The 27,990-nt window shown below is 43.9% G+C and overlaps 2 protein-coding genes and 1 long non-coding RNA gene across 8 annotated transcripts in view; 2 read left to right on the top strand and 1 right to left on the bottom strand.

Annotated features, from left to right (window-relative positions):
* Window positions 1–3,704, top strand: part of LOC111861234 (integrator complex subunit 13) — an 18,420-nt gene extending 14,716 nt beyond the window's left edge. For 3 of the 5 annotated variants that reach the window (XM_023845636.1, XM_023845638.2, XM_023845637.2), the window contains exons 12-13: window positions 312–674; window positions 2,421–2,528. In XM_023845636.1, the coding sequence (XP_023701404.1) occupies window positions 312–674; window positions 2,421–2,475 (418 nt within the window). In that variant the 3' untranslated portion in view covers window positions 2,476–2,528. Of the gene's footprint in view, window positions 1–311; window positions 735–1,327; window positions 1,421–2,420 lie in introns of all 5 variants that reach the window. The other 2 variants (XR_002842199.2, XR_002842200.2) reach the window with 2 other exon arrangements.
* A 52-nt stretch (window positions 3,705–3,756) lies between these two features.
* LOC111861238 (probable DNA-3-methyladenine glycosylase) lies at window positions 3,757–7,956 on the bottom strand. Of its 2 annotated transcripts, none has more exons than XM_023845644.2 (3): window positions 7,606–7,956; window positions 5,598–6,188; window positions 3,757–4,635 (listed from the first exon to the last, which is right to left on the bottom strand). In XM_023845644.2, exons 1-3 carry the CDS (start codon window positions 7,622–7,624, stop codon window positions 4,253–4,255), a joined length of 993 nt encoding a protein of 330 aa, XP_023701412.1. In that variant the 5' UTR covers window positions 7,625–7,956; the 3' UTR covers window positions 3,757–4,252. The 2 variants fall into 2 exon arrangements, with proteins under 2 accessions (XP_023701412.1, XP_023701413.1); XM_023845645.2 differs by having other exon boundaries at window positions 7,602–7,955.
* A 157-nt stretch (window positions 7,957–8,113) lies between these two features.
* Window positions 8,114–25,143, top strand: LOC117282061. The gene is made up of 2 exons (XR_004512658.1): window positions 8,114–8,236; window positions 25,114–25,143. It is a non-coding gene; the product is annotated as an uncharacterized LOC117282061 (long non-coding RNA).
* Window positions 25,144–27,990: the final 2,847 nt, after the last annotated feature.

Here is a 27,990-nt window from a genome sequence, read left to right as displayed (position 1 = left end):
ATATATTTCTTAATATTGTGCCAGATATTTATCTTGTAAAACTTCCAGAGATATACAAAGACAGACATTTGGCACTAGGGGAAACCACATTCATTTCCAACTGAAAATAATGACTGTTGAAATACCCAAATCTCACAAAGAAAACTACATTAACAATATTATGTATGCTCATAATTTAAGAACAGTTTTAGCTTGAAATTTTGACTTAATTTGTGTCATTCTTCAGATATGCTGTAATCTCAGTTATAGTATTTTTATCATCTCACAAACACATTTTAAAACTTCCTGCACTTCCCATTGTATTGTTAAAGGTTTGGTAAATTCAGTGAAGCATCGCCGAGTGAATATGTACCCCGGGCCAGCGTCATTCGAGCAACAACAGACTCTCCTATGTCACCCCCTCCCATGTCCATAACCACGCCTCCGTCTGTTCCTTCCAGATCCTCTCTACTCCGATCTGGGCCCATAGCCGGTGGAAGCATCTATTCAGGACCAAGAACCGTTTTGGACATTTGGATCAGCCGGACCAGTGCTGAACAACGATCCCGTGACTTGAGGCAGGAGTTTGCTGGAAGGCTTAATGGAGAAGCTACAGCAGGAGGTGGCAGCATTGCCAAATTATACCCAAACCTGAAGGATGGCGATCGTGGGGGAAGGGAGATGCATCTCGATGGGTAGGCCAGAGCTCACCTGACCTGACCGGATGTGACCATACCTGCCTGTTGTTTTGCAATGTATGTGTTTAATAAATTTGTGTTTTGCTTCACTAATCTTGTTGCTGTATAATTCTTGTTCATTTTTCTCATGTTAATTGCTGCTTTTGAGAGCACCGTGGCTTGTAGAAATCACACATACAATATTCTTTTCGAGCAGAGTTATCTGTACAGGTAAGTTGTATATGTACTGCAGAAAACTCGAACTTGGCTATCTTCCTGTTCATGTTTGCTGCAGAGGCAATATCAGTTCCTGTGTCTTGTACATACGCAGCATTTTCATCATAATTATCTTTCACCACTATTGTGGGCACCATAGCAATAGTGTCCTGCACAAGTTGTTGCATTCAGTGTATTTGAATGTTATCACCATTTTGTATTAAGTATATTGAATGAAACTTAAGATTGCTCTGAAATATTGTATTGCATTCAGTTTTTCACATTTTTTATTGCCTTCTGTATACATTCCATGTCAAATTCTCCGTTTTAATTTGTCTGTAAGAACTTGATGAAAAGCATACAGTACCTTGCATTTGTGTACAAATATTAATTATTAACTGTTACTGTGCGGATGGTGATTTGCCTTTGATTTACAATGTTTTACTATCTCACAGCTTTCTGTGGCCCACATACAGTGCATGACTATTGACTGCTTTCTGAATGTGCCCACCAGCCTTCATAACCATCCCTATGATCTCAAAACAATGGTAAGAAACAGAACATTACATTAAACAAGAAGAAAACACTAAATCAGGGTAACTTAATATTTAATTATAAAATGCATGTAGTTCTGTATGAAAATTGCTGTTCCATGCATGTATTATATTCTTAAGATTTCAGTTCGTAGTGTGAAAACCTATCTCTGTCAGTCATTGTTCTGTCTGTCTGTCTGGACATGGGGTTATAACTTCTATACAAAGGTTTCTGGCTAGAACTTTTGAATTAATAATCTGACAGTGTGTAAAAGCAACACTCAGTATTCTGTGCCCAAGCAAATGCTGTCTCAAGAGTGGCTACTGATTGAATGCTGTATGGCATGTGAAATGAAAACATTCACTTCAACCCTGAAGATGGAGGCAGTATGTTCCTAATGTTGTATCCACATAAAGAGAACATTGTTACCAACCGGAAGATGGCAGTTTGAGCTATCTTCTGTCACTGAATACAAACATACCTACAGAGTATAATGTATTTGTTCCTTCAGTCATTTACTATAAGTGCTTATAAGGAATGTGCTACAAGCCAGAAGGTTGCAGGTTCAAGTCCCAATGAGGTCATTGGAGTTTTTCAATTGACCTAATCCTTCCAGCTGCACTATGACCCTGGGGTCAACTGAGCCTCTAACAGAAGTGAGTACCAGGAATTAATTAAATAATTTTCCTGGGGAGTAAGGCTGACAACCTTACCGCCATCTTTGAGCTGATTGTCTAGAAAATGTGAGACCCTCAACATCTCACAACCCTATGTGCTTTCATGGCCTATTACGGGGATAGCTTTACTTACTTTTTACATATAAGGAATGAGAGAAATCACAACAAGGTCTGGGAAAAGTTCATGAGTTCTGTCTTCTGGCATATAATGCTATGTAGTCCATTTAAAGTCAACCACCGCTATAGTGGGTTGGCCAGGATTTGAAGTAGACATTTCCCAATAACAAGTTCAACACTACGATGTCTTATAATGCAGACTGTTTACATTCTGTTGCAGGGATGGTGCAGATGTGATACCACCAGCGTCTGCATCAAGACTCAGTACTGTATAAGACTTTTTGTGTGTATATTTTTAGAGTAACATAAAAATCATGCAAAACCTTCAGATTGCTGACTTCATTATTGATAGAACTACTTAAACTTTTGTCTGGTACTCATGAATTCGCCAACCGTTATTACATGGGCTTTTATTTATGATATATGAAGGGCTTTATGTACTCACAGTCCACTCGTAACATCAAAAATGGCAGGAATCTGTTTAACATGGGCTGCATTCTTGAATTATATGCCCTTGGTCTTATGAGAAATAAGGGGATAAGGTTCCTTATAAACAAGTATATTATGTACATGGTATAGAGTATAAGAAACAGCTTTTTACTTATAGTTATTGTATATACTGAAAAAACATGGTGCCAATCATCAATCCAGGTGTGATTTCTGTAACACTAACCCTGTTGGCTACTTGACTTTGTTCAATAGTTGTGATGGAAGATTCACTGCTATAAAAATGCCTTCCAAAGATACTGTCTCACAACACTAGATTCTTCTGTTCTGAAGTCAGAATGTTTCCAGTTCCTTTTGCAGCACACACTGCATGTACATGCAGACATGAAATATGTATGTGTTGGGAGATCTCTGAGACAATGGTCACTTCAAAGACCAAGGGAACAGAGTGTATGCCTCATTCCAGGAGTCTTTTCATACTCTCAGCAACAATATTTTGTTCTTGTGGGTGACCTCATGCGGACAGATGAATCCAGTTGGCTGGACGATGCACAGAGCGGTGAAATGGTCAGTCTTTGGTGTGGCCTTGTACAGAGTAAACCATCTCACAGCAGCTGTTTACTGCACTTTCATGTACCATCAAGAGAAATGCTGCTGTCTAGATCAGGAAAGTAGAGGGTGAGAGATGGAAGAAGATATATTATTTTATGAAATGTGAGGAAGAGGCAGGCATTAGCATTGAACTTGTCACTGCCTCTGCCTCACACTACTTCCACTTGCTTTTCCCTCTTGCACGTAGACACCAAACTGCATGAACTTGAATATAATATTAAGTTAGAATTTTGGGAGATCATGTCCAACAGCAAACTTTTGTATTAGTAGTGATATACCTTCGGGTTCTACTGTCAGAGGGTTTCCTTCACATGCTTTGATGTGAGAAATTTTATTAAAGAATAGATTTGCTCTTAGTGAGGTTTACATATGTGGTAGAGTCATTAAGTTCGTGGAATGTGGTTTTATCATATCATTGTTATTTTTGTTACTTCACGTGGATCGAATGATAAGTGAGAATCAGTGTTCACTCTACTCCTGCTTTATTAAGACTGAGCTATTTGATACAGAAGTACGCCTTATATATACATACAGGCTTATAACCATAGTAACACTTAACAATAAAAATATACTGTTGTTACACACGTAACTGTAGTTACACATAACAGTAAACATCACTTAGGTAACAAGACATAACCTAGTTCTTAAATTGTTTACAAGACAATACAAGGTATTCACAAACACTTATGCAGATCCACATTGGCCCTCAGAATAGTTGCTGTTGGCTGCTATGCAAGTCTGCCAACATTGATATAGCTGCCAAAAACACTGCTGAAACATATTGGCAGTAAATTCCTGTAAGACACTTCGTGGCCATTCCACGAACTTATTGACTGTGCCAGTATTACTGATATAGTAAAAGTATGTATATATTATAAATTTGATAAAATATTCTAAAACGTCACATAAGATACAGATAGCTAAATTCTCTACAAACTGATTCTTGAGGATGCAACGAAAATCTTCAGGTCTTTCATTAAAATGAACAGTTCATCATTGCTTGAATGTCTCTTCTCTGGCTTTATCTCTGCGACTGACTGATGCATTTCCCAGCAGATAGAAACGAAAAGGCTTTGATGCCCATTTGGTACCAACTGAATCAATCCCGATTCGGTGTGATGTCACAATATCACATGGATCAGATGACTCATCTTCCTGTATCCACATTCCATCCCATGTCGTCAAGTCCTGTTCGTTACAAGATGATTTAGTAATACTGAAACTCGTGCACAGTTTCGCTGGACCATTACACAAGTCTTGGGCTCTCAGCTCTTTCTGTGATGACGGAGACTTTCTTCCTTTCTGTCTCTGCAGCTGCATGCATTCCAGTCCTTCCAGGGGTTCCAGTGCCCGCAACAGAACAGCTGCCCCTGCACCTGAAACGCATCAAATGGAAGTTACAATTCTCCTTCACAGGTCAAGCTTTAGGTGTGCAGTAACTATGAACACTACAGGTCTCTGCTTGTATATGAAGCCTTCAATTATTAACCCACCTATGCAGACGTTTTTGTTTTTTAATATGGGACTGGAAACTTTTAACCCCATGAAGGCTTCTTTAATGGCACCCAGCTTGCCTTCCAGTTACGATGAAATGGAACCAAGTCCCTGCTGGCCAAGTGTTACCTTATTTCTGTATTTTCTTCGGTGTATATCAGTAGTTCAAATGCATTATTTGGTAAGAGAAAGACTAGGGAAGAGCATAATGCTGCAATTTCGTGACAGCAAGATGTAATACTGCCTCAACCTTAATGTGAACTTCAAACTGTCTTCAAGCCATATGCTTTTTTGGGCACAGCAGTTGGCCATCTCAGAATCATGCTGGTCAACAGTGGCTCTATACACTTACTGGAATATATCATGCTGGACCACATAGGCCAGTCATTCAAAACAAAAAACAACCCATCTGAATGATGCTGCTCATAAAAACATCACTGCAAAATCATGCACCTTAGATGAGAGTATATTTATTTCAACGAGTGTCCGAAATTCCTTTACATTTCTCTATCCAACATGTTTCCTATAATTTTGAAGCCTAAAAATCACATCTAGAATATGCGAGCCACAATTAAAAACTATACGGGACAGCCGTTGTTAAGTTTTGTACTGTCTCTATAAATTCTGGTATCCAGTAGGTGACCAGACTAGTTACTGCACTGTGTTAAAAGCAAATGGCACAATACAATAGTTTTCTTTTTTAAGCTGTGGCCTACTATTCTAGATGTGTGGTCAAATGTTTTGTGTTACTGATGTCATACAACTGACTGAAATATCTGGGCTACACAGAAAACTAGCCTCGTTCTACTTTCTGTTATGAAAACACATTTATATGTGCACGAACCTTGACTAGAAATGTTGATGCAGTAATACATGCCATATGTGGAATACACAAAAGCTGTTCCTGGCTTCATATATATGGCTTTAATCGTTTCAGTGATCCTTCCACTGTGTGAACAAGAACCTTTGTCTTCACCTCCAGGGTAACATTCCGTTTCCACAATGCGGCCTTTAATAAGTGTTCCATCATCTAATCTTCTCACAAGGACTTTACCCAGGAGTCCCTTGGCCAGATCTTCACAAGGCACATCATAGAAACTGTCTGTTAGCCTGTCGAGCCCATAGACAGGTGTTCTGATGCCTTTATATGAAGACTGCAGAATGTCATCAGGATTTAGGTCATTATTCGGTTTCAATCTTTTTGGAACTTGCTTCTTCCTTGTTTGCTTTTGATTCTTATCAGATGTCTCAGTTTCACATTTGTGAATCGAACGTTTTACAGCATTCCTTTCAGACTTCCTGCGACTGGTCATTTTTGCATTTCCTGAAACTGTATGTGCTCTCATAAAAGTCAAACTGCCCCCAATTTTTGTTAAAGATGCCCAGTAATTTGCAACCCTGGCTGTCGCATAAGGGCACAGTCTATAAATGCAATCTGAAAAATAAAAATATGTTGCAAGTATTTTCAGAATCAATTACACAGTACAACATATCTTTAAGGCTTTTGTGGTTATCTGATGAGTACATATTACTCCAGTAATGAAGAATGAAATGAACAGAAATAGGAAAATTAGGACGTAAATAGTTACATAAAAGAAGTGTTAATGCACGCTTACCATGTGAAACTATTTTGCTAAATCTGCTGCTTTGGGAATTCCCATAACCAGATTAGAGTGAAATGCTTGAAAAAGAATTACAGAACGATGTGGGGCTCCTCTTTGTTGCTGGGCTTGTAACATGTAAAAGACAAAGGGAGGCAATATGTACAACCCCATTGCCTGACATTAAGTGTGAATTGATCTGAGATTGCTGCAGGTGGTCATGTAATAATCCAGTAGGCAGAGATATGTTCTGGTTGTAACAGTACATGGCACAGCCAAGCGAAATTATGTAAACTTGTATGTTCAATCCCTGTAATACAGTGTGTGAAGATGCTTCGCAAGCATACGAACATGCTTATATCTGCCAGTAGCTGCTGATCTAACTTTCCTGAGAGTGCAGGATAAAATGAGATGTATCTTTAAAATAACCAGCTGCATGAGGAAATTTAGAACTGTTTCCATTAAAGCTATCTTGAGGTGACACAAAAACCAGTTGGAGGTCGCTGACAGTGCTCAAGGAGTCCACCCTATTGTATCCAACCTATAGTGCTTCTCATGCATGTGAAGTGAACAGATAGATGACTAGAGAAGAACATAAGGAAGTATGCTGTGGGGGAAGCATACCACTTTAAGGGAGATTGGGAAGGTGATGAGAGCCATGGGACTTCCTTCTGTAGCCCAAGTATTGTAGTAGCCTTATATAAAAACCACATTCATTAACAAGCTGGTGGAAGGGGGGTTGTTAAATAATTTCAGTGGCTTAACTTGCATACATACATACATAATTCACTGATCCATTGTCCGAAATGGACCGGATATTGGACTCTTCAAAATAAGACTTGATTGCAGAACTGCGATCGTGTCAACAGCAAACAACCACACACAACCAAATGCACCAAATAACCATAATTTACATTGTCATTCATAAACAAAATTACAAGGAATATAGTTATTAAATGTTATACATGCTTAGCAGAAATATATTCATCTATTGAACTTAGGTTTAATAACTGAATAAACCTTGACCTTCACATGAAATAAAATAAACTGCTTGATGTGCATGTTCCTATCTTTTGGTTGCTTGCACTCAATCCACTGGCAATGTTTTCACTCCCTAAACTTGTCACGTTTTGCCTGAGATCAGGTTAGGTCGTGCCATTTTTCGTAAATTCTGCAACCACAGTTCTTATTATGAAAATCGGATTAAATCAATGTATTATAAATGTGTTAACACATTTTATGCTTACTTACGGGTGGCTAAATTAAGCATACAGACCGACAACCAGAACTTTATTCCAAAAGATTGCAATATACCGCAAATATCGTTACAGATTACGGTGTTACAGTACACCTATATTATGCAATTAGATACAAAAATTGTATTCATGTTTCTGAAATTCCGCGTGAAAGAGCTAGCCATACAGCCTGCAGCTGTTACCCAATTGCTGCACAATTTTAAAGTAATTGCGTGTTCTAGTAAATTTGTCCAGGCGTCATTTTCTTATCAAAGTAATGTAGCACGACTTGTATAGACTGAAAAACATTTGAACGGAAGACACAATTCTGCCTTTTTTTTTTTTTTTGTTTTTACAATTATGAATGAATTAAAAATGAAACAAATGTTTCAAATTTACACTTGCTCTGTATATATTTTCTCTTTGGATCTTCTCTCGCAATGCACTTCGATAATTTCGTATGTAACTTCTATTCGATAGTCGCAGTAGTTGTCGTAACCGCGTTCTTTTAGGCGGCAATTGTGTGCAAGTTATTGTCGGTACAGGTGTACGTCTTTTTAGTGACGTTTTGTGCATTGTTTTTTTATTTAATTTTTAGCCCATTGTTACTTCTGTCGTCACATTGGATACAGGTTATTTGAAATAAGGTAAGCGGAATTCTACGTTTTGTTATTAATACCGTTACAAATTTGACGCGCAATGTGGAGATCTCATTTTGCAGGTATGCTCAGTTTTCTCATTTTTTCCAAACGATTTATTCATATTAGTTTTGTGTTGTGAGGGACAGCATTTGTAATATTAGCATATTTTTAAGTACTAACCCACCCCCACCCCCATCCAAATACACTTTACAGTAACCGCTGTGAGAACCTTGGAATACAACAGTGTACATTTACCAGCAAACTTGAAAAAATCAATTTCATTCATTCTTCAGATGTAAAGACAAACGTGTTATGGTTGAATAAACTGACATCATTGAAACTGACTGACATCATCTAATTTCGTGCATATCTTTACAGTATACACTGTACCACCCTAATATAGGGGGTTTGTTATCTGTCATCTAGATCTAGTTACCATTAATTTCATTGTTTTTACACAAATACAACAAATTAATCAGCTACATATTATATTTCCACACTTGATGAATCAAAAGACATAAATTCATCTACAGAATAAAAGGAATGTTTCAGCAAAAAAGATTTACTAATTGTGTCTGCACAGACTAACAAATTTAAAGCTAAATAAATTAATTCTGTTTGATAAGGGAAGAAAAATATGATAAACTGTATTGACATTTCCAATATGCCCATGAGAGTAAAATTTACTGAGATTAAATAATATACAAGAGGACCACAAATTGTGTAAAGTAAAGTTGTCATTGTGCTTAACTAATTCAGCACTATGCCATGAAGACATGGGGTAGTGGATGTATAGATCCATATTTTCTGTACCTTAATTTACTCACGGTCTGAACCAAAAGCTACTGCAAAAAGTAAATGTATTATATGCACTTCAAGCCCCTAGACACAAAGTAGCAGCAAATGTAACTTATGACTGACATTACTAAACTTATTAAAATCAATGTCTGTAGAAAGTTTAAAGGCAGGAACAAAATGCTGACAGTTTAAGACAAATAAAGTCAAATAATTACCGAGGAATGAATATGTGTACCAGAAACGTGGACTAATCTACAAAATACTTAACAGGTGAAATACAGTGAAATACAAACCAATTTCAAAATAAAAACAAGGTGAGAGACATTACGCAAGTTCAGTGATAATTGGTTTCATTGAAATGTAGTAAGTAAGTAAATGGTTTCAGTAGAAAGGTAGTTACATCCCTTCCAAACCTCACCTTTCTTCTGAATTTGGTTAGAGCCTACACTTATTAGAACATCAAAGTCTCTATGCATAAACACTCTTGTAATTTTTCTTGTGAAATAAAAAGGAAGTAACTGAAAGGAGTATTAAAACAAAATAAGTTATTGCAACCACTAAATTTTAGGATGTGAGTCCTGCTGATCAGGGTCACTATCTTTGGTAGATCTGAAAATGAAATATTTGAAGGCCATTGGATTTGTCACCATGATCACAAAGTCATCTTACAATAATCTCATATCAGAATAATACTTTATACTAGTCTTACTTGGCTTTTCCCTGAGCTCCTGCAGTTCCTTTAACTGGCACCAAAATGCCTTCAACAGCCACTGCAAGTACAGCACAGAGCTTGTAGCAGATGTGACCACAAGCTGTCATTTTTGGTTCTGCACTTCTGACTCAATTTTGATTTAGACTGAGCAACTAGGCCAAACATCTTTACCACAGAGTATGCTAGTTCTTCTGTGAAACACATGTTCCCACATCACAGCAAATTATAGTATGTGTCAGCCTGTGCAATCATGAACTTAGGTTTGTCACACGTGAACTTCTTGAGGCATGATTTAGGCCTCTTTGCACCCCACTTGTAGGCTTCAATGTATGACCCCAGCCTATCACGTATCCTCGATGGCGCCAGAGCACGGAACTTCTCAAGTAACCTAGAATACATAACATGGATTACATCAACTACCCTTCACTGCAACAGTTAGTGAATTCTCATGGTAGAGGTCCTGAAAATTCACTACAGATTTCAAATGATACCTGTATTGGCATAGCGACTGGCTATCGGCTGGGCAACCGAGGGGTCAGAGTTCGAGTCCAGGTAGGGTCAAGAATTTCCACTTTTCAACGTCATCCAGAAAGGCTCTGGGTCTCACTCAGCCTCATCCAATGGCTGCCGGGGACTTTCCCCTGGGGCTAAAGCGGCCGGAACGTGAAGCTAACCTCTAACCTCCAACTACTTCTGAGGTCAAGAAAAATATGGATGTACACATCTACTCCCCAATACGCCTTCATGACGTAGTGCTTAATTAATTAAGCACAGGGACAACTTTACTTTTACTTTTAAAAAATGACTACTGATCCCGCATTTTAGTTCATGCGACGTGATGTACTGATTCGCATGCGCGTATGGATATTCCTTGGATTTCAGAAATATGGGTGATGTAAATTTAAAAGCAGATATGGAAAATCTGGAAGCAAAATCCGAACAGCGTTTTGTCAGCCGGAAGAGCTGGCCATGATTGTGTGTGCCAAAGTCCAGCCGGCATGCGTTTCGCTACACTCGTCCACGTATGAGCTCGGAGGCGGCTTGTTGTTAAGTGTATTCTCATTATGACTGATGACGTAGTATCTTAATGTCAAATGTTGTGATTCTAATTTATTAGCATGTAGGTGAGTGATGCGTGCTCATTTTACTTGCGTTGAAGCTTGTATGACGTCAGAGGAAGAATGAAATAGTTTGTTTTTTAGACGGTAGATGTCGCAAGAATATATATTTCGATAATTACATGGGTATATAAGATTTTTTCCCCAGTTTCAATCCTACAGTATGTGTATAATTCTAGGATAATTGTATAGTTTCTACATTACGACGTGTTTCGGCCACTATTTTTGGCCATCATCAGGTAGTACTTTATACACTCACTCACTTTCTGCTATCCCCTTCATTTGCACACTGTTTGCAATTGGGGAAGGTCAAATTGTTTTTACACTAATATAGTAACTAACTTTTTTTATTGCTAGTTGGGTGGGACTAAGTCCCTTGTACTGCGGCCACTTCTGGCCTATTGTACCAGCCCCAGATGATAGGTGAGGGAGATTGTGGAGCATTGGTGGAATGAAGATTGGCAGTAGTGCTCGGAGAAAACCTACCCCAGCGCCACTTTGTCTACCACAAATCCCACTTGACCTGACCCGGAATCGAACCCGGGCCGCCGCGGTGCGAAGCCAGCGACTAACCGCTTGAGCTATGGCGCGGCCGGGAATATAGCAACTAAAAGATATGTCAACATAATACAAAACCGTACTAGAACACCAGAACATAAAATATAATAAAATTAAAGAGTTGTAAACACCATGCTATCTCGTAATCACTTCAATTTTAACAATGATTGCTACCAACAAGGAGGAGGAGGATTAGCAATGGGTGCCGCTTCCTCAGCAATATTAACGGAAATATTATAGAATATAGTAGCATATGTAATATTCTCCTAAACACAAAATAATAGGATTCAGTTAGATACATTGATAATATGCTACTAACATATTGTGAGACACCTAAAAACGTGGATCTATACATCCACTCGCCCATACGCCTTTATGGCGTAGTGCTAAATTAGTTAAGGGGACACCATGCTGTGTAGCTCTCTGTAGAACTATTCACATTGTAATCACATCAGCGTGGGTCTTCAGTCCTCTCATGTTTATATGATACCGAGGTCCCCCCAATTTGTTGCTCTTGTGCGCTGCCGTTTCCTGCAATTGTGATGTAACAGTTGTGCCGTTATGCCAAGGCGATCAGGGCTTCTTCAGGAAAACACGGATGGCCGCAGAATGGCGTGTCTGACGATTGAGAAGAGAAAGTGTAGGGGGTGAAGGACACGTCAACAGGACGGGATAGACGTGTAGAATGTTCTTAAAATACCAGCAGAAATGGAAAAGGAGTTTCGGAAGACGTCTGAAACCGTAGAAAGATTGTGTTCCCTACATCCGTAGCACAACTCAGCGGGCCTAATGCTGCAAAGAATGAGGATCAATTTGTGTGTTTGGATTGGCTGGGTATAAGTTCATGCAGCAGTGTTCTTCACAGAAGCTGACAGTTGTGCAGTTGTCTCTCTTCTTGAAAGTAGTGTTTTTTAATCAGTTATTTCTGGCACCCTCATCTTCACACACCCCACACAGATCCCCGACATATTCTTTGAAGTTCCAGACTTGGAAAATCGAGACTAGATGTGCACGTTATGAGTGCCTTCCGTCTCTCCCAATGTTTGCACCGCATTACCATTTTGTGGTTCTTGGCCCACACAAATCAGGCGACCTGACGCGTGATCAGAGGCCCACCATTGTGAATTCTGTACGATGTTCCTTTCATGAACGTTGAGTGGACAACCCCTTTAAGCAAGAGAGACGCAATATAGTTACTTTTTTTATTGCTAGTGGGGTGGGACTAAGTCCCTTGTACTGCGGCCACTTCTGGCCTATTGTACCAGCCCCAGATGATAGGTGAGGGTGATTGTGGAGCAGTTGGTGGAATGAAGATTGGCAAGGGAAACCGAAGTACTCGGAGAAAACCTGCCACAGCACCACTTTGTCCACCACAAATCCCACTTGACCAGACCCGGGATCGAACCCTGGCCTCCGCAGTGGGAAGCCAGCGGCTAACCGCTTGAGCTATGGCGCGGCCCTAGTGACTCCCAGACTTTAACATGTACCATTCGAAAGAAAGGACATGACACATCGCAGTAGACGTATAGCATTTCGCAGTTACCCCAGACGCAAAGTGTTTCGATTAGCATATAGGGAATGTCCCATTCGACGGAACGTTTCGTGTGATTGTAGCCCGGGGTGGGACAGAATGAGAAGTTTTCCCTTGTTTTCGCGCCACAGTCGAATGGCTGTGCTGCAGAAGCGCTATGTAAAGTGTGTTCCTGAGAACGTGGATGGGTCGGTTTCCCCTTCAGGCATACAGCAGCGGCGGAAAGCGTAGAGAGCAGCACCGTTTTATTCGTATTGTATGAAGCCAGTGTTTTGTACTGTAGCTGTCTTTCCAGAAACTTAGGTATTCTTCACTTTTTAATTTTGCATTGAAATTTTGACTGATTTACGCTACACTTGAGACGCATTTCTCTAGTGTTTATGTTAATGCGCGTGGTTAAGTTTGCACACAGCATTGTGTTGCAGCTCACAAATCCAATAGAGCCCATTTCCCTGTGCTGCACTGATAGTGACATGCACTCACAGGGCTACGAGATGCGTGCAGCCTTTAACATACATACATCCATTGCCTTCGTTCATGTGACGACCCTTTCAATAAGCCAAAATTCCTGTAATATCGAATATGACTAGAAATATTAAATTGAAAAGGATTTAGACCTAATTTTCTGCATTACAACCCCTGGATTTGGGTGGAGGAACTGGGGGGGAAACCGCGAAAAATGTTAAGTCAGAATAGGCTCTGTCTGGGCGGAGATTTGAACCCGATACCTCGAAGGTATCTGACCTTGTGCCAAGACCTTCAGAATCAGAAGATATGCTTGACCCTGTGTAGCAAAGGAAATTTGCGTTTGCTGAGGCAAGAATCAGGAACATCGACCAGTGCAAGTGGCAGCTAACCAGAATTTGCCACATATTGAAGGAAAGGAGAAGCCGAACACTCCTGCAGTAATTGGCTTGTCTCACGCTGCAAGAGTCGTAAGCAAACACCAAGACATCTCCGTTGCATCCGTGTAAAACTTACTTCTGAGACCGGCATCGGAACTTATATTTTGTTAAGCCTGAATGAAACTTGTAGTTGAATGTCTGTTTAACTTACTGCTTAATGTAGACGGAAATATAAGATTTTTTTAGCCAAATATTATCGAGCATCCACTTGCATTGCACACTGCGTTCCATGACCGTGTGGGGAACGCAGTAGCGTAGTTGGTTGAGGCACTGTGCTACAAGCCGGAAGGTTGCGGGTTCGATTCCCAGTGAGGTCATTGGATTTTTCAACTGACTTAATCCTTCCAGCTGCACTATGGCCCTGGGGGTCATCACAGCCTCTAACAGAAATGAGTACCAGGAATCTTCCTGGGGCTAAGGGGCGGCCGGCGCGTAAGGCTGACAACGTCACCGCCATCTGTGAGCTACAAAATATGGGAGCCTCGACGTCTCACAACCCTATGGGCCCTCCACGGCCTGTTGAGGGACAGCTTTGCTCTACTTTTACTGTGTCTCACAACTTCGGATCCAAGGGGGACACGCAGGGAAGCGCACCCCAAGTAGAAATGGGGGGTGGCCACGTCCGCCCACACGGACAGGCCGAGGCGTGCGTCCCGCCCCTGGGATCGCCTTGGTGAAGTAGCCCGTCGGCTGCAGCTAACCCCGGCCAGTAAAGTCCGACGCTTAAGTAGACTGCTTGCCCGCATTAGGTGTGACAGGGAGCCCTGTCTCCAGGCGCTAACATACAGAGAACAGCAGGTGATTGATGAGTTGGAAAGGATTTGGAAGGTAAAGCAACCGTGGGGCGGAGAGGTCTGTCTGCACGGCACTGTTAGCTGTCTTTGTCCTGTATTCGTGTGACCGGTGTGTATCTCTCTATGCTGTAATCAGATGACCAGATATTGTGCATTGCAACTTACCTACACGTCTGCTTTATTCTACTTGAGATCTGATTATGGAATTTTCCGTCTTCTAGAATATGACTACATGGGAGACAGTTACCTGTGTTTCAGAGCAACCCGAATCCTCCATTTCAGAGCAGAAAACTTTAGGAGTTCGCAAGCAAAGTTCCAAAACGCGTCCAGAAGTTTCGCCGTACGTGTTGCCCATCAGTTTGGCCGCCTGTAGCAATTCGAAATGTTCATGAAATTTGATATTGGCGAGTTCTGTTAAACTCGTTACATTCCAGCAGTGGTTAAGAACAGGCAAAAACAACGAACACTTCACATGAGACCCACGTACGTTTATGAGCATCTTTCATTGTGATTTGCAAAATATGGGAGTTGAAAGTGTTGTAGAGAGAAACAAGACAAACTTCTTGACCAACACTTTTTATCCGAAAGTGAGTGTCATTCGTGCGCGTCCTGACTGTCTGGCTGGTGGGATACAAATAATCCCCATGCTGACACCCCCCTCGAGAAATGATTGCAACAAAAGCAGAGACGGCTGATTACAATGGCGGTTATATAGAAGAGCTGCGCGGCTCTTTCACTGGACTTCTGTGTGTACATTTCAGATCTCTCGGCGTGTGAAAGAAGAAAAGCCTTCGAGAGAAGAGACGCGGAAAATTGGGACCCATAAGTTGCAGGGCTGTCGTGAGACGGGAAGAACAGATGAGAGGATGGGCGCGCGCGGCTAAGGGAACCTCAAACTAATCTAAATAATATTTACAAATTCAGTTCGTCTGGCATAAAAAACGCAACGTCGTCAACACAAAGCCCAGCCAGTCAATGATGCTTAGAGAAGCAGTATACGAGACGCAGGTACCGCTGTGATGTAGGGGCAGGAAGTAACTTCCTTTGCGTATGACGCAATGGCTGGAACACGTACGAGTATATGGTTTGCAGCCTGTTGCCACCCTTGGCGAAACAGTTTCTACTATAGAGTGTGTGCAGGACACGGCTCCATGTGGCTGCTGAAGTCGGAGTGCTTCAACTTACAGTTTCAGGAATTAGCTTCCACAGAAATGTAACCCAACAAGTAACATGTTCGCACATCTGTATAAAGAGATCTGAGGTCTCTTTCTGCCTCCCAGGCCTTCGTTCCGTCTGCTGGCTACTCGTGTGTTGGAGGTCCCTGCGTCAGTAACCGGGAGCAGTCTCCAGATGCCTACAGAACTTTAGCTGGAAAGCCCAGGGGGCCTAGACATAGATGGGAGAATAATAACGAAATTTAGTTTGTGAGGTCAGAACAGAGTCAAGTGAAGACGACAATGAACTGTCGGCTTAGGCGGAAGGCAATTTCTTGATCAGCTGCGCGACGAGCCGTGTGATCCGCAGAAGTGGATTTATGAAGGATTTTGGATATGTCATGAAAACGTCGGGAAAATAGATAAGCCGTCAGCCAGTTTAACTGTGAGCTTGAAGCTGCGGGCCGTTATGGAGCAGAAGTTAATTTTGCACACTTCAGCAACTGCTTCCTGGAAATATTTACTTTGATATTTGTTGACTCGCTTGAGACTGCAAGTTCTCACCTTTCTCTGCGCGCAACGTTACAGGTGCATATTATTGGATGATGGATCTACAACATAAAACATTTTCCTTTTTACGCCAAGAGATAAGAGTTAAAATATGTCCGAAGCCTGTACATCATCCGAGCGCACAAGGGAATAAGGCCCTGTATTACCGCCAGAATGCGCTGCTTGCGTTCTCAGGGAGCACGGGGCCAAGCAAGGAACACGGGATCCAGGTGCTGGTCCTACTGTATCAATATAATGTTTCTCCCTTAACTTTTAATTTACGAAAAAGTTAAGTTACTGAATTTACGATTTCACCCAGACGTTTCGGATGCACATGTTGACTCAGTTTTCAGGGTAGAAGTCAGCGCGGTGGTTGAGTGTTCGTGTATGCATACAGACATATGGGGGGGGGGTGCCCGATCGGGGCCAATAGCGAATATGGACAGGAAATTTGTTTCTTCGGCGATTGCCCCTGAATTGCACTCCGCCTGGACGCAAAGGTGAGGCAGTGATAGGCGGTTGGAGAAAACTGCATAATGAGGAGCTTCATAAATTGTACTCTCCGCCAAATAGTATTGGGGTGATGAGGTCAAGGAATGCGAGATTGGTAGGGAATTTAGAAGGCATGAGAGAGATTGCGAATTAATACAGAAATTGACGGGAAGAGAATGCTTGCAAGACCTGAACCTAAGTACGAAAGCGGTATCAAAGCGAGGACTGAATTCGTTTGGACCAGAACTGGGCAAAATGGTGAGCTTCTGTGCGTTCATGTGAGTCATGCTGTGGGGCAGCAAGGCGGATCCCATGCTGTCGCCTTCACATCCTTCTGTCACGCACTGTACATCCGCTCCCCCTCCCATCACACAGCCCGTCTATGTGTGTGTATAAACTGAGAGAAAAATTCAATTTTGGTGCAACATATCCACCTACATAGTCTGCCAGCCCATGACGTCACGTGCGACTGACTGAAGCAGAAATTTCCATCTTCCCACTTTTCGTGGAACCTCGTCATCAGCAGAACCCAAAGGCCAATACCAAAGTACGCTACTGGGCGCAATCCTGAGTTAGTTATGTTCACCTTCCATCGTCAGACACCTCTCCCATCGCCTTTTCGCATCTCCAAGCGGATGATTGCCCAGAGTAGCTACATGTCCAGCCCATATTAGTCTCCTAGAGTTCTCTGACCTCTGTAAACCGTAAAGCTCCTCGTTATGTGAGATCCTGTATTGCTCACCTGCGACGTCATCCCTAGATGTGTCAGCCCTTGCACATCCTCCCTTTTCCAGTTCACCCATTCACAAATTTTCCTGGGCATTTGATCCTGTGTAGTGGTATGCCTGTAGATTTGTATTCTGGAGGTGCTCGGTTCGAATATTTTCGCACGAACATGGATTATTCTGATTCAGGTTTTTCGTGCTTCGGTTCCTACGGGTCAGTGCCTCGTGCCAGTGCCCCCCCTCCAAATTAGTATCAAGGTTCATCACGTGCAACAATTTAATAAAGCCTTTTCATGTTTCGGCCAGTATTGGCCATCATCAGAAGATAAAGCCAACACTACAAAGGAAACACTTTACACGTATGATAAAAACTTGTTGTAAAGGTATTTCTACCGTAAATATTGTTACGTATTAGTGACTGTACTCGGGGTTTGGATTGGCAATTTGACTTATTGGACGCCTAAATCTCGCAGATAAACGTAATTGTCGCGCTGTCGCTAATTCATAGACTTCACAGTTCACTATAACACGCACTTTGTCTTCTCAGTCTGCTATGTCTTCTCCAGTCGTTGCTTGGTAACGGCTTCGACACCGTAGATTCCTCAGCTTCCGGGTTCACGTCCTCACTAGCCGACGACTGGTTCATAGCCATTGCCTCGCAACTGCCATATGTTCTAGCTCCATTATTCTGTCCCTTTCAGTCGCCATGTTATAATACTAATACAATTAAAATGACGTCAGTTTAAAAGGATACAATTAATTAAAATTTGTATTGTATGAGTGAGTACGTGAATACGATGACGACCGCATTTTCTTACTGTTGGAACATGAAATCTGGCGCGTGGTTGGCCGTGTATGTTGTTTCCTCCCTTATACCTGATGACGGACGCAGATCCCGTGACCGAAACGTTGTGTTTAAAGGAACTGTCACAGCGAAAGAGAATTGAACCGAATTTCACATGAAGCTTGCAGGCGATGTTGCCAGTTCCGCGCGGAATGCGCACGTTTGCTTGTGTTCTGCAATCTATCGTCTGTCGCGTGGTCCTCAAGGGGCGGTTTCTGCTCCTGCAGCCTCATCACTGTCACTTGACTCGCGGTGCGTTCGCAGCCGGAACCTAGTTTGGGGTCACCCGGCGCGCAGGTACAGGCAGAGACAAGTGTGAAGGCGTGAGGAGCTCGCGCTCTGAGATGTGTCCCCGTGCTTAATTCCCAGCACTCATTTCTGTTAGAGGCTGAGTCGACCCCAGGCCCATGGTGCGGCTGGAAGGTTTGGGTAAATTGGAAGAATCCACCTCATCGGGATTCGATTCCGCTATCTTCCGGCTTGTAGCATAGTGCCTCAGCCAGCTACTCTACCCTTGGAATGTTCTTGGGGGTAAAGGGCGGCCGGCGCGTAAGGATGACAAACTTGTCGCCATCTATGAACCGATTGTCTAGAAAATGTGGGAACCTCGACGTCTCACAACCCTGTGGGCACCCACGGTCTGTTACAAGGATAGATTTACTTTACTTACTTACTGTGCTTAATTAATCATCACATCTTGAAGAATAATTGGGCGTGTAGGTATAGCTCCATGTATTCGTAACATTGTCACTAGACGGATGTGGGTAACCGGCTTTATGCCCCGGCCCTCTACTCCCCGGGAAAGAGCCTCCGGTATTGGTGGTCCCAAGAGCCTGTGTGAACGCTGTCGAGAAGAGAGGACTCCCCTTGTCCCTCCAGGAAAACGAACCCGCTTCGACGCCCGTTTAACCGGCAGCCTAATTGATACGCCGACTGAGGAATTCCGGCGTGATTGTGCTTAAGTGAGGGCAGGAACACAGTGTCAAGGCTCAGGTTCGTACTGAGAGCCTGAATCCCTTAACTAGCCAAGTCTGTTCAAGTTACATGTACCGCCCGTTTCGACATTCAAGGGCTCTGCACTGAAGATGGAGACAGAAAGTTCCTCCGAAATGTTGCTAACGCCCTATCAGACTGCATGAAGTCACAGGGTTCTACGTCGCTGGGATAAATCATGGTTCGATTCCTGGCTGGGGCAAGAGACCTTTCTCTTCTCCACAGCGTGACACCGGCACTGGAGCCCGCCCAGCCTCTTACCCAGTGGTTACCGGGGGGCCCTGTTTCTCTGGGGGTAAAGCTGTCGGGGCCTGAAGCTGATCACTATCAGAATCTAGTGCCGAGGTTACAAATATATGGAGGTATACCTCCACTACCTCTATACGTCTCCATGACTTGGTGCAGGGAAAATAATTTTACCTGTTTCCTATTTTAGCAAACCAGGGAGAGTTAGTTGCCTGTTCCGACCTCAAATTCCTTCGCAGTAGTTTTCCCCTTACTCTTTGTTGTGTAGATGAGGCATTACGTGCTTACGTGCTCGCCAGGCGATAGCGACGCCATTGTGTACGTGTGTCGCCAGGACGCAAGGCGTCGCCTCAAGCTGTTTCCCAGTAGAGTTGTTTAGATGTTTCTGCCGCAACTGTATACCGTGCAGGGATGATGGGGGGGGGGGTATTGAGCCCAGAATTTCATTTCATTTATAGCGTAACCCTGTTACGGCTATCGAGTTTGCACTTCTTTACCACTTTTATATATTGTGTTCCGAACACGTGACCTGGATGGTTCCGTTCGCTATACAAAACCTTAAAAATTTCAGCATCGATACCGCTTGTGAAGTCATAAAATTCATATCCACATAATACAAAATAAAATGATCGACATGTGGGATGTACAGTTCTGCCATCGTGGATTGCAACAGATACCTGAGTACAGTACGAGATGAAAGTTTATAAACTGCGGCGAGTGCCGAACAAACAATGAAACAGTTCCATGAAGGAGAGTCTTTCTTGGGAAGCTAGTAGTCGCTCAGCTGTGCAAGGAGTTGTCCGTCGTTTTGTGGGTTATTGCACGACGCTGCCTGTCTGGACTGTACATCATCTAGGGTTAGGATGATTCATGAATAATGAATTGGAGAGGATTTGCATAGAGACCAAGGAGAAACGCCAAACCCCCAGACACAGCGGCCGGTGCTCGGGCCAAGATTCGATTCGAGCACCTCTCAAATACGAATTAAGATCATGACCACTATGCTAACCCGCCCACTGTGAGTGCTACTGCAAAACCGAGCGGATACTGACGGGATCCGGCATGCGGCTGCTTGCAGGGAGGCTGAGGTTTGTTGGCATCCACAGACAAATGTACATGTCAGATTTGAGGTTTTCACTGCGCTGACTATGAAGAAAGCAGTCTTCTGGGATATGGCGCCGTGTAGATTTTGTGTTAACCACGTTTCGGAGGAACGTATCGTCTCCATCTTCAGGGTAGAAGAAAGATGAAGAACCAGCGTGAGCGGGTGCAAATAGACTAATGTCTTCAAATAAATATACAGCTTAAAAGTAAAGCTGTCCCTGTACTTAATTAAGCGCCACATCAAAAAGGCGTATGGCGGGAGTAAAGATATAGCCGCATTCATTCTTAATTTCAGGACTAGATGGACGTGCGTGGTCAGCTTCACACCCTGGCTGCTTTACTCCCCCACACCCTACCAATTTAGCCCTAGAGATGGTCTGGACTCGTTGTGGAAGATGGAATCTCTTGCCCCTTCCAGGAATCGAATCCTGAGCCCTCGGTTGTGCAGCCAGCAGCTTACTCGCCATACCGACTTAGCTGGACGTTTCGCAGCAATGGATATGTTGTTTGGAACGAAACTTGGGCGCCGCAGATGTTGAGCGGAGCGTGGGGCAGGAACTTCTCAATTTCTGAAGAGTTCGCCTCGGTTTTAACAGTACACTGCCCTTCAAGGGAAGCCGCGCTGCATTCTTTGTGAGAAGAAGGGCGCGAACGCAACAAGGCTGGCATGTAGCTGCAGAACCGACTAAGTACCACATGCAAGTTCGTGTGTGCTCAAGCAAATAATGTTATAGTCTGATGTTGCGAATTATTGCACATTTTCCTGTGGTTCCATTTACGTCTCTTGCGCTTGCGCACACCGCCAGTTGAAAATCTTACCGCTTAGTGCCACCAGATGATAATCGTATGATGGATTATTTGTTACTTAATTTAGTGGCACTTTATCAATCACGTATGTTAGTCTGAGTCGAGTGCATTAACGGCTTAACTAATGTTTGAAAGTTTTGAGGTTTTGAGGCGATACGTTCCTCCGAAACGTCGGCCAAAACGAAGAATACACGGCGCCTAAACCCAGAAGACGACTTTCTTCATAATGTTTGAAAGTTAACCATTTTCAGAACGAACCTCACTTTTGCCTCTACTCTGTCGGGCAGAACAGAATTAGCTTAGCCCTTTAAAGCATTGTGGTTACTATATATACCACATGCTTTAGCATTAAGCAACTGTCCATTCTGCCCACACAGTGTATCTCTGTGTTCCGTACCGTTCCCCGAAACAGCATTAATCGGCTTCTCTTCGTAATAGAGACGCGTTATGTTTTCTGTGGGGCTGGAACTGGATTTGTAAATACTATTTAGATGAATTTCATGCTTCAGAGGTTTAAAACTGCCTTGTGCCGACAGCATGGTCCCCCGGTGGGGTCACACGCCTGGCCAATCAATCAATCAGAGCCATGACGCCATTGCAGCATCCTGCACCCTGAGCAAATTGTCCTGCAAAGTGATTTCGTTTCACGTCATGTCAGCTTCAAAACGAACGTACAGTGGAGGAGACCAGCGCGACTGGGTTATCGTGTAAACATTAGGTCACCGTGAAGCGAAGTTGCACGTGGCAGTCCCTGCCGTAACCTGCATAACAGTCACATAGATCGGGTTATATAGATAGTGCCTATGGTCTTCAGTTCTGCGGATGTGCAAAGCCGCCGACAATCAGTCTCATCCAGAGATTCCAATCAGAAACACTAAGGGCAATTGCAGACGCGCCACGGTATGTGAGCAACCTTAAGATACCCTTCGTCAAAAATGAAATACTAAGCATGGCTGAAAGGTACAGAAACCAAACTGTAAACCGTGACAACGAATTAATAGAAGAGCTATACAGCAACGTCCAGTGACAAGAAGGCTGAACAGAACATGGGCCCAAGACATCATCACTCAATGAAATGGACTACATCTTGCAAGCTAACCACGTACAACACATTTACTTAATACTCTGTAATTATGTAGATTGTAAAGAAGCATAATAAGCATAATACTAATAATATAAGTAGTTCTACACTGTGGCACTTAAGAGGCTGGGTGCACTTGGTACGGGTGAAGATGATGACGAGTGTGGAACACTCGGTGGAATGAGAATTGGAAGGAGAAACCGAAGTACTCGAAGAAAACCTGCTCCAGTGCTACTTTGTCCACCACAAATTCCACGCGATCCGACCTGGGATCGAACCCGAACCGCCGCGGTGGGAAGCAGGCGACTAACTGCACGGCCTCCGATGTTACGTATGTTGGCCTATTTTATTTACTGATGATGAGACCTTAATTGCATGTACGGAATAGTCTCTAGGCTCGTTTGTGAAGCAGGTGACGTGCGAAGACAAGAGGAATGTTTGTAGGAAGAAGACGCTAGGGCAGAGATTTGTTTCAAGAAGCAGCAGTAGCGGGGCGCGTGTCTAGGTGCTTGCACTTACGCACGCCATTGCTGGCACGCATTCCCGCACCAAAACTGCCGAACCGTCTTAGCGCACTGTCTGACTGCTCGAACACAACTAAAAACGAAGTAAATCACAGCGCGGTCTGGTGTACAAGAATATCGTTATGTTTGCTATAAAACGTGCGGAGTTTGCGTGCTCTTATTTGCTTTTCTTTGGGGGGGGGAGTAAGGGCGAAAGAATTTGGCTTGGACTCAAACCCATGCACGTGACAGCAAAATTAACAAATCTCTCGCCGTTGCCTGCTCTGCCTTTACCGTTTGGCTAGTACAGGTGTGCTCGAGAGGATTGCGCAAGGAAGAAAGAAGAGGGCAAGACCAAGAGTTCGATGGATACAGAGAATCCGTGATGCAGTTATGCAGAAAGGATTAGGAGAAGAGTAGTGCGTAGACTGAGAAGAATGGCGATTGGTGATGTCGACGTCTGGATCTGAACCTGGACCCATGTGCTCACGGGGTTTGCTGTAGCCACCGTCGCGCAACGTTGGTGCTAACGGGCCAGGTCAGTTCGCCTTGAGCCAGTTGCGACTCGACATCCACCGCGCATCCACGATTCACTTACAGGAATTGTGAACAAAGTCCAACTGCGATCTTGAAACAGTTGGGTAAAGCAGCCAGGAGCCGCCGTCATCCATCTCAGTCCCAGTTTTGCTCAGGTATACCCCAGGTGGTACGTAGAGCCAAATTTGTTTTTGTGTCTTTCTGCTGCATGTTTGGCTTTCCCATGGTTTCCTGCCGTGTTGGAAACGATGTCAGTCTGTTCACATGGAGTAAATGGAAAGCAGTTGAAACGATTTTCATGAAATTTGGTATTGGGCCGTTTAGCTGAGAGGTGCCGACATGTCGACATGTATCAGTTTTGGTGAAAATGCAACAATAATAATGGACACTTTACATGGAGATATAAGAGGCGTTTCGGCGCGCATCTTGGGTGTAACTCGCGAAATGTTTAGAACGGGCGGCTGCAACAGGCATTTTGTTTATGTTCAGTACTTGCTTTTCCCTTAAGTTCTGAGACTATGCGAGTTACATAAACGAAAGGGATCTCTGCGTTGTATCATCACATAACTCGAGAGACGATGTACAGATTTGTATCAGATTTTATCCTGGAGTTCCTCCCCCCCCGCAGTGTGTGCTGCGCTCTATACAAGAGAGCACCAGAAGGTGGCATTCACGGATTGATAAGCTGAGCCTATGACGGAAAACGTGCCAGAGTTACTGGCCTCTGCGTACATTTCCTAACTTGTTTGCTGCATGTCCGCTGAACTGTGTAGGATGCGCAGTGCATTTGCCCGCTTCTGAGTGGTGCCGTGTATGTCCAGATATTGCGTAAGAAGGAACTAGTTATCTAGTGCTGTTAGGATAGTGAAATATAGGCACAGAAACCTACGGCGTGGCTAGGGTATGGGGAGGTAGGAATGAATGCAGAATTTTGGTAGAGAAACCTTTCAGAAAACGTTAACTTGGAAGACCGGGAAAGGGATGGGATGGGCCGTATGGCTGAAATAAATTGTGAGGTTCGGAGGTGGAAGCGCTCCAGTGGCGGTGCTGAGCAGAGGGTAATGACGTGCATTACGTGCCGCCACTGCAGACCGCTGACGGTCGATACGTGACGCAGCCAGTCACACTGTTCCGTCCGATTTCACGATTACATATTGATGCCATGTTACGTATCTGTCTCAGTTCGCACTGGGCGGAAGCGTTTTGCCGACCGCCTCTCTCCCGTCCGGGCGTCATCTTCTGCTTGGCACGTGCTCCTGCAGAGTGTCTCACGACCGTCACAGCACTGAAACAGACGGACGCCAAATTATCCTTACTTACCGTTGCGTTCAGAAATGGCGCCTTGGGTTTGTATTCTGATGGTTTTATGCATGAAACACAAATCGCATTTGCGCCGTACAGTCTGATATGCAACAAAACATCATTTTCTTAGGTCACGATGAGATCCGAAGACAAGAATGACTGCGCTGCCTAGGGCCAGCAGCAGTTTAACCGAACCGAATCTGGTGTGGTATCGTAGCAACCAGAGCAGGTCACGGTAGCCGAGCGGTCTAAGTCATATGCTCTCTTCGCTCTCGGAAGCCGGGATCATGGGTTCGAATCCCGCACAAGGCATGGATGTTTGGTGTGAGTATGCGTTTATTATGTGTTTGTGTTGTCCTGTGTTTAGGTAGAGGCTTTGCGACGAGCTGATCACCCGTCCAAGGAGTCCTACCAATCTGTAAAACATGATCAGTGAAACTGAGAAATGAGCCCCATGCTCCAAAAGTGGGAGCTAGAGGGGAAAAAGATAGGTACTGGGTGTGTACACTTGTGAACAATACGACATTCCCTGTAGTTAGAGCGTGGCCCCTTGGTGTACCGTATTTCAGCGCTGACTGTACAGTGTGATATTGCAAGATTCCCTGCCGAGGATCGAAACAGAACAAGGTAGTGAGTCGTCATTAGCGGAGGATCTGCATGACCGACCACCCCCCTCACCTGTTACCACCTCTCCGTAAAAAAGAAGGAAACAGTCGCCATTTTCAATTATCTAGAACGTGGAAGCTCCAGGTTTCTGTCTGCTCTATGAGCCCCCGAGTGTCATTTACATTGCTTCGTTTTTGTGGTCATTAGAGAATTCTACAGCTCACCGTAAAAGCGATACATGAGAGCACGGCCCTAAATAAATGAAATTAATGCGTTGCCACGTGATTGAGTGACTAGAGACGGAGTTTGGATTAAAAGCAAGCTCCGTGGCCTGTAGTCCGCAAGCGAACTATACCGATCGAGTGTCCACCGCATGTCGGCGAAGTTAGTGCCAACTTTAGTGGATAGAGGGTGTCGCGTGGTCAGCGCAATGAATCCCCACGGCCGTTAATTTCGGTTTTCTAGACCGGAGCCGCTATTTCCTTGAAATAGCTCCTCATTTATCCTCACGAGGCTGACTGGACCCCGTTCCAGATCCACCACTTCTCAGAAAATCTGGTAGCGCCGGGAATCGAATCCGGGACCTCTGGATCTGTAGCCAGGAACTCTGACCACTAGACTACAGAGATGGTCGGGGTTTGGATTGGTAATCGGATTTATTGAACACTTATGGAAAGTAACTACAAATAACTATGACAGTCTTACTGAGCTACACACTCTATAAAGATCACTGTAACTACAGCACACAAAGTCTTCTTAGTCTTCACTAGTCGTTGCTTGGTAAGCGACTTCCAACATCCGATGTACCCCTTCCTCTGAGTTCCCGAACTGTCGCCGGCCTCAGCTACCACGCTTCTCACATCTCTGAAATATTAATCCTCGTTATAGCCCCGGGACGGACCGCACAGAAAGCATCTCTTCCGTTATTGCGTGTTCTCTCGTTCCCGCTGAACTAACGTTTCTACGTAGCTGTTCCCTAGCAATGGCCGTTGTACTGCTGCCTGTTTATTTACTCAGCTGTTACTTGTCAGTGTGCCTACATGCCGCAGTATCATAGCGAAGAGAAGCTTCTGGCCTAACTATCTCAGCTAATAGCTAATAGTTACTCACCTGGTCAAGAAATTTACCAAAGTTTATGGAACCCGAAGGTTCTCCACCGCGTTCACAAGAGTCAGCCACTGAACTTCACCCTGGGTCAGATGGATCTAGTCCACACCCTTTATCTATAACAACCACGCTGCTGTTTTGCCATCTACTCTTAGGTCTTCCCCCCAGAGTTCCCTATCAGAACTTCATATGCATTTCTGATATTCCCAATACATACACATGTACAGAATGTGAATGGGTCGGTTTCATGTTAGCTAGGGGCCGTGCGGGTTTGAATTCTGTAACAATGAAATGTAGTACTCCGTTCTCTTGTTTGTTTAACGACGCTGTCAGTGGGATTTGGAAAGAAGCGATCATGACCTAGTAGCTTGGAGGGAGTGAGGAAAATCACGAGAAAACGTCAGGATAGCCGATGTCCCGAGTGAGATTCGAACCGAGGTCTAGGGGGCTACCTGAACGTGAATCCTGCACGCGCCGGCAACTGTAACTGAGCCCTGCGTCCCGCGTGTTCGTGACGGAATTCAGAAAGGAAATGGAGAGGCGGAGTTCCCCGTCACGGAACAAGGACAAGTTTGTGTACGCACAGTGCGTTTCGAAACGATAAGCTCGCTTAATGCCGGCTAAGCCGCTGCTATTGTTCAGGGATGTTTTACCGTGCCTCCATCTATTGTCTTATTAGCCGACTACGTATTGCAAACAATACTAACATTAACCCATAAGCTTACAGCCTCATTGTTGCAGAAGCTGCTTTCACATATCTCTCTGTATGTTTGCTTAACGTTTCAATATTTCCTTCTAACTAAGGAATAATTACTCTATTTGTTTTGTCTGCAGAGTTTCTCACGCTATGGCAGTCCTTTATTTCTAGATATTTCCTTTCATCTTCATGAAGCAACATTCTCCGCACACCGCCTCAGATACGGCGGCAACCCGCAGCTCGCGGACCAGGTGTGCCCCACTGCAACTCGCTGACTGCCTTCCCCGATCCGTCCGTGCAGTTAGGCTGGATGTCGCCCCTCCTTCCTGATCCGTGAGTAGCATTTCTACTTCTCATTGGGGTGGGGTGGGATTGCCGGGAGATAGGCCACTGCCACTTCCCTCCACACCCTTCAGAAGCGACAGTTGTGCAATCATCCTACCACTGGCCGCTGTACTGACAGCATCAAGGTCCCCCCAATGTGACGCAACAGAGCGGCACTCGGACACGTCACAGGCGTGTGGCTGTCCTTTCAGACCTCACATCCAGAAATGCCAAGGAATCGAAAATAAAGAAGAAGAAACTGACGTGTTCTGC

This window comes from Cryptotermes secundus, unplaced genomic scaffold, assembly GCF_002891405.2.
Source record: "Cryptotermes secundus unplaced genomic scaffold, Csec_1.0 scaffold2516, whole genome shotgun sequence".
NCBI classification, from domain to species: domain Eukaryota; kingdom Metazoa; phylum Arthropoda; class Insecta; order Blattodea; family Kalotermitidae; genus Cryptotermes; species Cryptotermes secundus.
The sequence above is the reverse complement of the archived record's forward strand: the minus strand, read 5'-3'. Positions and strand labels throughout refer to the sequence as shown.